The sequence below is a fragment of the Pleurodeles waltl genome, chromosome 9 (assembly GCF_031143425.1).
Source record: "Pleurodeles waltl isolate 20211129_DDA chromosome 9, aPleWal1.hap1.20221129, whole genome shotgun sequence".
NCBI lineage: Eukaryota > Metazoa > Chordata > Amphibia > Caudata > Salamandridae > Pleurodeles > Pleurodeles waltl.
Genome location: NC_090448.1, coordinates 1,098,104,022 through 1,098,116,430, shown reverse-complemented (window position 1 = coordinate 1,098,116,430; position 12,409 = coordinate 1,098,104,022). Strand labels below are relative to the sequence as shown.

At 42.3% G+C, this 12,409-nt stretch overlaps 1 protein-coding gene across 1 annotated transcript in view; it reads left to right on the top strand.

Moving 5' to 3' along the window:
• NUSAP1 (nucleolar and spindle associated protein 1) overlaps positions 1-12,409 on the top strand; it is a 255,458-nt gene that overhangs the window by 24,718 nt on the left and 218,331 nt on the right. The window contains exon 2 of the mRNA XM_069208796.1: positions 10,549-10,617. Within this exon, the coding sequence (XP_069064897.1) occupies positions 10,549-10,617 (69 nt within the window). The remainder of the gene's footprint in view (positions 1-10,548; positions 10,618-12,409) is intronic.

Below are 12,409 nucleotides of genomic sequence, written 5' to 3'. Positions count from 1 at the left end.
ACCTACACCTGGACTTTAAAGGATTTGACCAGGTGCATTGTGGGAGCTATAGTCCCAAACCTCTGAGGCAAATGAGAGCTTTTGGACCCTCGGCTGGTGTTGTGGACACTCAAAGTCCCAAAATAAACATTTGGAGGTCTGCCCTACTGGACCCTTGAAGACTGCACTCACAAGGACTGCACCTGGTGCACTTACAAGGCTTCACAACAAAATGGCTTTGTCAGTCTTAAAGGTTAAGGAGTGGACTCCCTGATCAGCAACAGGTAGTAAAGTGCTGGAAGAGCTACCTGCAACATCAACAATGGCAACTCTAGCTGACAAGCGTTACCTGGAGTTTACTTGGATTTACCAGATGCATTGTGGGAGTTGTAGTCCCAGACCCCAGAAGTCAAACCATAGTTTCTGAACCCTTGGCTGGGGCCATGGACCACTTTTCTGCATCAAGAAACACTTCTGGAAATTCAGAGAACTGAACTCCCTGGTCATATGCTTCCTGTGGGGGACAGGCAGGCGGCGATTGGCACTCATGGTTTTGCAGCGACCACTCAGGGAGGGAGAACTAGCTGTTCCTGACTTCGAAGCATACGGTTTAGCGGGCCAGTTACAATGGCCGACCAGACGGCTAGTCAGCCGAACAATGCCTCATAGAGAAATCACCACTTTTAACCCAGACCTTCATTCACTGGCTAGGGTGATCCCGGAAATAGCACGGGCATGGGGTACTCTGGTTTGGTTTGCGAATGGGAATCCCTGGAGGAGTGGCCTCAAGACAGAGCAACCTCCCCCTGAGCATTCTGAGGTGATACACAATGCAGGGACAAAGTACCTTAAGCCATTACTGATAAGGGACATATAGAAGCTCCGGTGGGGATAAGAGCGGGTTGAAAGCGGATAGAGGATCTCACCCCACACAGCAGCAAGAGACGCCTGACACACAGTGACACATCGAATTATCTAGGCACATGAGAGGGGGAAGGAGGGGAAAGTTCGATCTCCTACTGGGGTGCTCTGTCATAGCAAAATACCAACTAGATCCCATGATATAACAGGAAAGACTTTGAAATTAAGAAGCCACCATTCAATAATTATGTATGGGACTGCCATTAACTACTTTAAATGTCGAATGTAACAATGCTGCAGATATATATTCTTGTGTACGAGGCATTGAAGGTATTTAATATGTTATGGCACAACTGACAAAAGCCCCTAAAAGGGTTGAAACGTTTGTATTTGAAAACCAATAAAATGTTTTTAAAAAATTAATTCTGGAAGTAAGTGTAAAAGAGTTACAGCACAGGCAGTCTGAAAGTTAGACTTTGTACAATTCCATTGCAACTTTTTTTTAACCCTTTGAGTGCTATTTGCTTCTGAATGCTAGTTTTAATTTTAATCATTAAAAATTCATATCTCCGGTTCCCTATATTAGATTTTTCACTGTCATTTTATTCATAAAAATATTTCCTATTTTTATAAAATGTTGTTGGTTTTGTGTGATTCTTACTTATTTACTGTTTTGGGTATTGGTGGTGTTAAATGCTATATACACCTGTCTCCTAAGTTAAGCCTGTATTCTCGCAGGCGGGCTACCAAGGGTTGAGCAAGAATTAATTTATTGAGACTTTGACTGGACCTTGTGTGTGATTGTGGTTTTATTACTAGCTGTCGGTACCTACGTACACCTACTAATAAACCTCTTTCCAATATGTTACAAGTCTAATTTCTTGCTAAAGTGAAATTTGTAACAACAATTATACAAAAGGTATGATAGTCATTTTTAAACTGCCTCTTAAAAACCTAGTTGACTGATCTCCCATCTGTCTCACTGGAGCTGAATAGCTCCTTGAATGAGGAGTGAATTGGCTCTCACGGCTGAGGCAATCGGCCGTGAGTGAGGGAAGAGGTTGGCCTTCTGTTGGCAGGAAGGCTTGGGGGACTGTGCCTAGCCCCTTGCATATTTTCAAGGGGGTGCCTACCCTGTCACTCGCAGCTGTAGCTCACACCAGGGTCTGTCTCCCTTTTGGGCCTGCCTCTCTTTTGACTTTCTAGTCAGCCACACTTTAATCCCAGTGGGAGTCCCAGAACCAGTTTTGAGTGATCACATAGGAAAGGTTGCTCACTTCTTGATCACACCTCTAGGGTGTGCACAGGGGAAGAAGGTTTCTGCTATGTTGGATTTAGGTAGAGAGGGGCACCATGGGATTGTTTCAAGATGGAAAACCGCTGCAAAAATGGGTATGGTTACCCCTGGAAATGTTTTCCATATTTATTACGGAGGGGCCAGGAGTTACTCTCATCCACAGGATAGTGCCAGGTTAAATGTGCCACCACAGGACACCTTCTTAAGAACACTTTTGGGCCTGTGAAAGACAGAAGGAAGGGCTGCACCTGCTGTTGAGACCTGTGAGGAGAATTCAAAGTGTTGGACCTAGTCTCACTTGATCCCAGGACAAAGAAACAGACTCCAGATTCCAGTTGGCTGACAAAAAAGCTGGAAGAAACCCACTTTCCTGAAACACTCCAGCTGACAAGTTTGAACTGGCCCTGCCCTGGATCCTGCTGGTGGCTTCTGTTGGAGCGAGTCGTAACCCTAAGTGCTGTTCCTGATGTTCTGGAACCCTTGGCTAGTGTCCGTGTACTCCTCCTGCCTAGCCCTAAAAGTTGGGGCTAATAAACTTTCTGCATACATTTTACCTAGAGAACTGTTGAGGGACCAGGACCAACCTGCCAGCTGTTTTGCCAAGGGTGCATCCCTGATATGCCTGACTTCACCAGCTATATTCTCCTCTTCTACAGAATCTGTCAACTCTGAGGCTTCTTAGATACTGTGCCACAACTCTCTCTCCACCTAGTACCAGATCGTTCTGAAAACCTCCAGGGGGAGGAACTTAAACTTCTCCCACAGTGGCTTTTCTGACCTATATTAACTGTTTTGTCAAGGCTCCAGGTAGACACTGGATTCTGTCGACGCCGAACCACCTTCTCTCAGCACCAGCACACAACCTGCTTCTCAGAAGGCTGTCTATGTCGAGGAGGTAAGTTTTCTATTGGGACAATCGCAGTCAGCCTGAAAACGTAACCCTTGTCCCAGTCTATGGCGATCATTTGCCCATAGTTTGCGCTTTTTTATGCTATTCTTATTTAAAATTTAAAAAACTTATATCTGCGGCTCCTCTTTTATTCTGATTTGTTTTGGTGTTATTTTGTTTATTAAAATATTCTCCATGTTTATAAATTGGAGTAGGATTTTTTTTTTCGTTGGGTGTTTGACTTTTTGACTGTTTTGGTACATCTAAATGATTGACACCTTTTCTCAAGCTAAGCCTGTTACGGTGATTATGGTGAGAATGAAGAGATGCACAGATGCAGACAACCCTCCCAACAGCTCTGGTAGACTGGCTCGGAGGATCAGCTGGCCAGGGCTTAGTGAGTAGGGTGGTGGCAGGAGATGTATCAAGAGGACAGGAGTGCAGATGTGTGGCTGTCCTCTTGCAGTGGTTCTTCTCTTGCACTGGCTGGAGTTATTCGAGGTAGGAACTCTGGCACTTTACAGCAGTGTTACTAGTCAAGAGTATCTTATGGGAGCCTCTTCCACCGGGTCTGCAGGACTGACTTTATTGGTGACCTACACATGGCAGGCTGGAGTTCGTAACAGGATTCAATGAGCATTACTGCAGTGCTTCACAAACCTAAGAACTGAAACTGAGGAGATGGCACGTTAGTTTCCTGCAGAACCATATCAGCCTTATGAGGCAAGGGTATTACATTAGGAGAGACTGGAGTGTTGGCGGTAGTAGCATGAGGTGGCCCATGACTACTTCATATAGGCTCAGCTTGGTTTCTTAAAAAGAATGGCTAGGATTGCAGAAAGGGAAGGGGTGGGATGTATTAAGTACAGAGTTTTGACTAGTTTATTTTTTTTCAGTGTACAATTTTAGTGCTCAACTTTTCCTGAGACAATATTACTTTATCCCTAAATCCTTTCAAACCGCCTGCACTACAGAGGAGACAATGTGTCTCCTGATCACCGGAAAGTTTTAAGGGGACCCAGAAACAGAATTTGAAGTCCTTATGCAGCTTTTATTTTGGCACCCTATTAGCTTCTGGGTTGGAGCAGGGTACCCTTCAGTCCAACCAGAGAACATATATACCATTACCAATGCATAGGAGTGGAAGCAACATATGGGCATTTGGATAAAGTCTATCGGCTAATGGACAAAGGGGGCCCAAGGAAGTAAGGGGGGTGGCAGGGGTGGTTTTGATCCCTTTCCCAGTATTATGGACTAGTCTTATTATATTATGATAGCCATGTTTGCTGGGCAACAGAAATGGAGGAGGGTGCAATCTAGTGGCCTACAAATCTGACAAGAGCATGGCCATGATAGAGCCTATCAAGGTTGGTGAAGGGAAAATCTGGGTGTAAACTCATCCTTTCCTGTCCTGCCACATTCCATCAGATATTCCATTTTACAGTTCAGCTTGATATATGAAAGATGTCATTTTCAGATCACTGCTCCTATGAAAGAGGCAAGACCTTAAGCATAGGTATAGGGAAATCATGTTTTCTCAAGATGCATGGCAATTTCATGAGTTGAAGATAGTTTGGGTTTCTTTGCTTTTTCATCAACAAAAGCATTACCCCAGGACACTTTATATTGAGAAGATTAGCGGGCTACACCTTTTAGCAATTGCAATTTATCAGGGCAGCTTGAGAGCATCCAGCAAATGTTTAACAAATGATCTACTTTTAATGTGTTCCCCTTTAGGCAAGGAAACCCATTTGTATTCAAGGTAGCCTATAACCATGAGCCACCAGAAATATGTTTTTGGAATTGAAAACCGTGCCATTTTTATGGGGCACCAAAAAAGACAGGAACATGCAAAAGTAATTAGTTTGTCCACTTGGGCAGAGCGGACCTGAGGCAGATGTCTGCTTTTGATTACCTTATGCAGTGAACATACAGGATAGCCCACAACAAGATTTCCATCTTCATTCCTGAGACATGAGCAATCCTCAGAATACGAGTTCGGTATTGAGTATGAGAATGTTAGAGAATGCAATTCTGGGTTTGGTCAAATGCTCAGTTACTAATAGTCATGGGATTCTTGGGCAGTGGGCATCAGACGTTGGATTCAGTGTTGGATAACTAACTAAATTAATCTGAGAAGCAGATTATAAGAACATATCATATTTGGATGACTGGGCACTAGACTAATGTTGAATTTTTGTAGTGAGGAACAGGGCATCTACAGAATAGGGAACCTCTTCAATCAGATTGGAACCTGAAATAATGTGTTTAGAAGCTTCTACAAGAAAGGCAGCTGCAGCCACAGACTGCGACCTGGTATAAGAGCTGCTGTTATGGGGTTGAGAAGGCATTTGCATTGTTCCTGAGAGCTAAACTTGAGTTTAAGTCATTCAATTATTGGAAACGAGTGGACCCTTTGTGCGAAACCATTTTGTTCAGATTCTTTGTGATGGCGCGGGTAAAGATACATGGGGATTCTGTAAGCCCTCCTTGAGCTTCTGTCATGTCAGCCGCCCCACCTCCCCTTCTTACATAAGGACTATTTTGGTCAACCGCAATCGAGATATTCACGTTGCAGTTGGGCCTCTCATGCTGTCATAATGATCTTGGTATTCAGATTGCGTTATTTGGGAGCATAAAGGAACTTCGTTCTGGTGACTGGCATCCCAGATTTCATTTGGACAATCATGGTTGCAGTGTACAATTGGAAACAGCTAAAGCATGAACCTTTCTGATGGGGGTTACATCCCCTCCGCCTTTACCACGTGTCTGCCACCCCCTCCCCCAACATCCTTTACCATTCCTTTGACCATCTTTTGAAATTATTTCATTTGTAAAAACATTAGTTTGGATTATTTTGAGCATTTCTTATACTACCCACAATGTTTATCATCACTAATCAACTTTTGTTAAACCTTTTTTGGGCCACCCAATGTTTACAACTGCTCCTTGACTTCCAGCAACTATCTCTGCACAAAGGCCGCCTCAACAGCTACCTACGCTTCCTCTATAGTCTTGGCCATATCCGAGTACCTCTCCTTTAATATATATATCAGGTGGGAAATAACCTTTTTGTGCTTACAAATTGAGATTTCTTGTACAGCCCGTCTTGACCAGACACCTTTTGATCACAGCATTCCACAGCCCATCTTTAGCTGCAGGCAGAGCAGCATCATCAGCTGGGGACATGCATGGTCATTCCCCCTCTTTTCCCAGGGTACCCCTTTTTAGGGGAAAAGGGGCATCAGGGCACTCGAGGTTCATCAGCATTGCTAGAGGATTGTATGTGGTCTCTCACAGGCTTTCTTTACTGATTCTGTAGCAAGTCGACTTGTGCGTCTTAGGCTACTACAGGTAATAGCTTGACTGAGAGCTCGGTCTATACTGGGTCTAGCAGGGAGCATTTCGACATGAGGTGTACATCGAATGTGTGGGATGGTTAAGTCAGCCTCTTGTCGCAATCGCGGAGCACTGCCTGATGACACTTTGCTGCCAGCTTTGCTCCCAGTCACTGGAGTCTTTGTGTCTGCTTGTGTGTTGCTTTCTTGTATCCCTAATACCAGCTGGGTGGCAAGCGCTGCTTTTTCTGGAGCTTCTGCATTGTTGCCTACTTATATGAAGAAACCTTTAATATACTTATATGCTTTCTATAACCTCCTCTTATTCAGGTTCAGAATTCTCAGTGGTAATTTGGGGAGTAAGTAGGGAGGGGGTAGTACAGTAGGGAATACAAGGTCTAACCCTGTTTCTCAAGGGGTCAATTTGGTATTGCAGTCTTGCGTTGGTCTGCATCACCCACACATTTGTAATTCATGTTTTCGCTTCATTGCTTCCTTGTATCAATTCAGAAAAATCAAAATCATCCACTGTTTATTTTGTCTTATTTTATACACTGCTTCATACGATCACAAATGTGTCTGCTGACTTTGAACTGCAGCTCATTGTGTGCAGCTAAGTGGGGTGGAAGGGAACGGAGAGTTTTAGTTATGTCTGTCTTCGTTGAGGAAGGACTGGAAGCACTCCTGTCCACTGACTGCACTGCATTCAGGTTCAGCAGTCATCTGGTCACAGCTGTGAATCTCCCAGAAACGCTGCAGCCTCTGTGCCACTGAACCTCTGTCATAGACGTTCATCCTTCTTGGGTTTGTGCTAGAGTTTTGCCACTCCTATCTATTGCCTCCCTATACCGTGCTACTTCTAGAACGTTCTCATTCCATGCACTCACATTTTCTTACTACCATGGAACTACCCCCCCTCCACAGAAACACATAGACCTACCCAACCCACTTTGACCATCGTCACCTCCCCATACAACACCATTGCCTTTCTCCTTAGCACTCACCAAGCACAGCAATAAGCTTACACGTTTACCAATTCAGTACGATCTGACCTGATGAGATGGGTTAGTGCTCAGCCTTACTCCACCCCCAGTTTCCCTGGAGAAATGCTCTCCTTACCTTTTAGCATTTGAGGTCATTGTGTGGAGTCCAGTCGAGTTCTTTTCCCTCCCTCAGTCAAGTGTAGTTGGTGCCTGCTTTTTCCACCAGATTGTTGAAGAAAACACATACCACTCTTGATCCGTTTGATAAGTCTAGGCAGGTTTATTGAGCCAAGCATGCAATGTGCAAAACAGTTATGCAAAGCAAGGGTGTGGACCAAACAGTGAACACTTAATGCTATCCCTTCCCCAGTTTCTGCCTTTTTGAGATTTCTTTATAGACGCTTCGAATTAGGATAAGTATGACATAAACTGATGCTCAAATTAACAGGTGCGCCCTTTCTCATGAGAAGAGTGCGAAAGAACTTTGAACAGAGAAAGATGAAATGTAAACTTTGCCGATTATGAGGTAGTAATTTGGGAATCCTCGTTTAACAGTGCAGACCTTGAGTGAGGCTTTATATGTCAGAAAGCAGAGAACAGAAAGTGATGTGTAACACTGACACAATACAGGAAGCAAGATGGTAGTCGAAGAATGAAAATTGCATCTACTATTACGATTACTTCAAAGAGTTTTTTTTGTGCAGTTCTAAATAATTAATATAGACTCTGGAATTTAAATCTGGTGGTCATTGCCTGGATGTTTACCTTGCTGAGAACTGTTAGTTATCTTTTGGGAGTTCAGCTCCTGGTGTTTGAGTTATCTATCAAGGCATTGCAGTCTACAAGTTTGCTGTCTCCTATGGCAGACTACTGTTGTACCTTAACTCTCATCAGTACTTCACTACAGAGATACAACAAGGACATAAAAATGAGATTTCCACATCCCTAGTCATCCTTCTGAATTTCAACCAGTGAAGAAAAAGAAAAAAATGATAGCCTTTCTAGTCTTTCAAAGGTCTCCAAGTCACATACTTCACCATGAAGACATCCCTTTTCTGTGAATGAGTGTGCTGTCTACCAGATTCTCCTCCTAGAATTTCACCAGTGGATGATGTCATTCCATAAGGTGACCTACAGAGCTGCAAGAAAGCTTAATATTGAAGCATCTGCACTGGTCTATTAAACCTCAATTAAGTACTTGATGCCTTTCTTCCAAAGGCCGTAGGCAAGATCTATGGCAACCTTTGTTCTAAAGCCTGTCTCTAATTCTTCTGTTCTCTGAAAAAAGCAAAGGAACTGAAAAAAAAATGTATGGATGCAGCGGGCAATAAGGTATAGGTCACAGGCAACTGCCTAAAGAGTAGCAAGCTCCAGTGCCTCATTAGAGTGGCCCAATAGACAGCTATGGAGTTCTCTTACACCTATAATCTGCGCATCTTTCCAGAGAAGATGGAGAGGAATTTAAAGATAAAGAAGGCGGCGAATGTCTGATCAAACTTGTGGTGCAGAACATAATTCACTGGATTTGGCCACAGTAGATCCCTGTCTCACAGTTAGACTTAGGGTTGTGCTTGCTATTCTTTTTTACGTTTTACGGATACTGGAAAGAATCCCACAATCTAGATGCAAAAGTTACTTACCCCTTAATCTTAGTACTCTCAATGGCTTTCTCTCTGAATCAATAACAAGCTGCCTGCTTCCTCCTCTTTCAAAGTGTGCTGTAAGGGTTACGATCTTCCCAGTGTATTTCGTTCTATACAAACTGCCTCACTTGACGGTGCATTTGATGATGGGAAGGCTGGTAGCTTTGGAATTACACAAAGGTACATGGTAGTAAAGACTACATTTTCCATTTACTCTGGTATTTTTAAAACGGATCTAATTCAACAGTGATTTCAGGCAAAAACCACACTTTACAATGGGCTAATATGTTTTTTAAAACCGAAATATAAAAAGAAAAAATCTTGGGCATGTTTTTTTTTAATTAAAAATATTTTGCAAAGTTGTGTTCTGGACTTGGGTGCAGATTATCTACTTTTTATGCATTCAGAGAAAATACATTTGCCAGAGGACTGGGATTACTGGTAAGTTACTTTATCTTCCTTCTTTTGTGGCTTTGCCAAACTCCGACATTTCAGTTTACAAAATGAGGTAAACGTGTTTTTCGGGCAGTGTTTCTTTATGAATGTGGCCAAACTGCAAAGAGATGCTCCCTTACCTTCACTGCTACCTTGCAGCAAACCTTAATTCTGCTGTACTTACCAAGGTTTGTGAGACCTGTCATTCACAAACTGTGCTTTAGAAGGAACCAAACAGTTTCTTTGGAGATATACAACACACAGACATTTTAGGGTTAAGTAGGATTTATTGATCATAAATATAAACGTACAAAGAATAGCCCAGTGGGAGCAGGACAGCGTAGCCTCCTTCTGCTTCCAATGAGCTCTCCTTACACAAACTTATATCCTCCGCATTCCTTTGTGACATAGGTCGCAATCTAAGCACTGTCTACAGACAGGGCATACAAACAAAAAGGGAATGTACGACAATCACAACAAACCAAGTATTAAAAACTATTTTGCGTTAAAAAAAAAAATATATATATATACACACACACACACACACACACACATATACATACACGTTGCCACTAAAGCATTGTGAAATGTGGATAAGGTATTTTCAAACACTGCCACTAATTTTCAAATTAGTTTGTTGACTGCGCGAGCTGTGACTCTCCATTCTACCCCATATGCTCCAATACAGTGATAAGTTACCCTTTAGGGTGTGGCACATGTTATAAGACTTGATAAATCAAATAAACACTAATGCATCTTTTCTGCGAGGCAAATATTCTGGTTTGTGATGGGGACAATACACTGAACTCATCATAAACATGGCGTAAAACAGTGTCTGAGGTTGCATTGGAGATCAAACACTGGAGATTACCAATCTGTGTACTTCGTTAGTGTATCCCTTAATGTCTTGTGCACTAAAATGGAAAGTTAACTCATATGTATACATGCTATTTTTTTTGTTTGCTGTGAAGGAGATTTAGGAGCATTTTAAAATGTATTTTACATTTCTACCGAAATGGCTACGATCTCGAAGGTTTTGCAGCCATATTTGAAGCTGCACAATATAAGACCAGTGCACAACACATGAACCCCGTTTTTAATGTATTCTTTCTACCTTCTACAGGCTGATAAACTACTGAAGTCTCTCAAACAACATTTTTTACATGAACCAAAGGGAGAGCACCTTGAGCAGGTACGAGTTTTACTGTTGTCTTGCTAATTTTGTAGTGTTTTTTTTTTTTTTAATTGACCGAAAACCAACTTGGTAGAGATGAGATACTAGCTAGGATAGTAGCAGTATAAACGTACTTTCGTTTACTTCATTTGGTGATCCCTTCTGCCTGTGACCCCATGATTTGTTAGATATTCATGTTCACATTTAAAGAGATCTTAAAATCTAACAGGTGGCCTAAAATAGGGGAAACTGCTCTGAAGGCCAAAGTTATGGGGATGGGAACTACCACTGGTCTTTCATCATAACATAAACTAAACTAGCCCCATTTCCAAGTGCGTTGCCAATGGATTTCTGAGACAAGAAGCAGCAAGGCACACATCTAGATATGGTGGCCATTTGGAAGGAATGTAGGGGCACATTTCTGTGTACCCATGAAATTTAGACCTGCACTTGTTGTGATGATGCATCAAAAGTCTCCCAAAACCATTGCATTGTACAGGTTATTCTCATTAATATAGTGGCACAATTCCAAAGCCAGACCGCGAACTAACAAATCCCTCTAAATAGTGCTACTTCTACATTCACCTGCCGGCCCTTTTAATAGACTAATTTAACAGTGGATTTGACAAGTGCCTCATTGACAGGGTGTCCACAGGTGGCAATCATGCCATCGTTTTCTACAGCTTTGATACTGTTATCAGGTATTTTACTGGTGACAACCCGTCTTTGGCAGATTTACTGATCCAATGTATAAAATCGGAAGTCGGCAGGGGTCACGTGTGTAGATCGCTCATGGTTTGCCCCCCAAAAACTAATCCTTGAAATCTAAAAGCAATAAAATAAGTATGAAAAACAAAAAATTTTTGATTTTATCCCGATGTCACATTTAAAAAATGAATTTGCCATCGCATCTGTCAGCTTTTTCTAGTTTCTAGGATTCATAGGGTTTGTGAGTGCTCTAAAATACTCAGAATCCAGAACCAACAGGTGAGCTGCATGATTTTATTTTATTGTGTAACAACCATGCGTCAGTAAATAGAGTATAATCTGAGTGAACAGTCAGTATGTAGAAAACTAGTGCAATTTCTAAATGTGCCCAACTGACTGAGTTTAGGACGAGTGCTTATTTGTGTAGCTCTGAATACTATTGTGATTCAGATGGTATTTTTCAAAATGTGCATACTATCTTACGGTTGGCAGCCAAAAATGGGGAGGGATTCAATTGATTAATGATGTAAATGGCTTTTTTTTTGTTGTTTTTTGTTGTTTTTGGGTTATCCCCAAACATTTTGCCTGTAACCTCCTGTTTTTGACTGTACTGCATTAGATTTTTCGCTGGCGCTAGGTCTCAGGACACTGCTGACCAGTTCTAAAGGTCAAGTGCTCTCTGTCTAAATGGTATTGGTGATTAGTTTATCCATGATTGCCATATTTGATTTCCTAGTAAGTCCCTAGTATAATGCACCATATGTGTCAGTGCCTATAAATCAAACACTACTAGTGGGCCTGCAGCACTGATTATGCCACCCACATGAGTAGTCCTGTAAACGTGTTTCAGACCTGCCACTACGGTGTCTATGTGTACAGTTTTGATCTGCCAGTTCGATCTGGTAAGTGCACCCACTTGCCACGTCCAAACCTTCTTTTTATTACATGTAAGTCACCCCTAAGGTCGGCACAATGCAGCCCCATGGGCAGGGTGCAGTGTATTTAAAAGGTAGGACATGTACTGATGTGATTTATATGTCCTGTTAATGAAATACTGCTATATTCAGATTTCACTATGGCAAGGCCTTTCTGATGGATACAA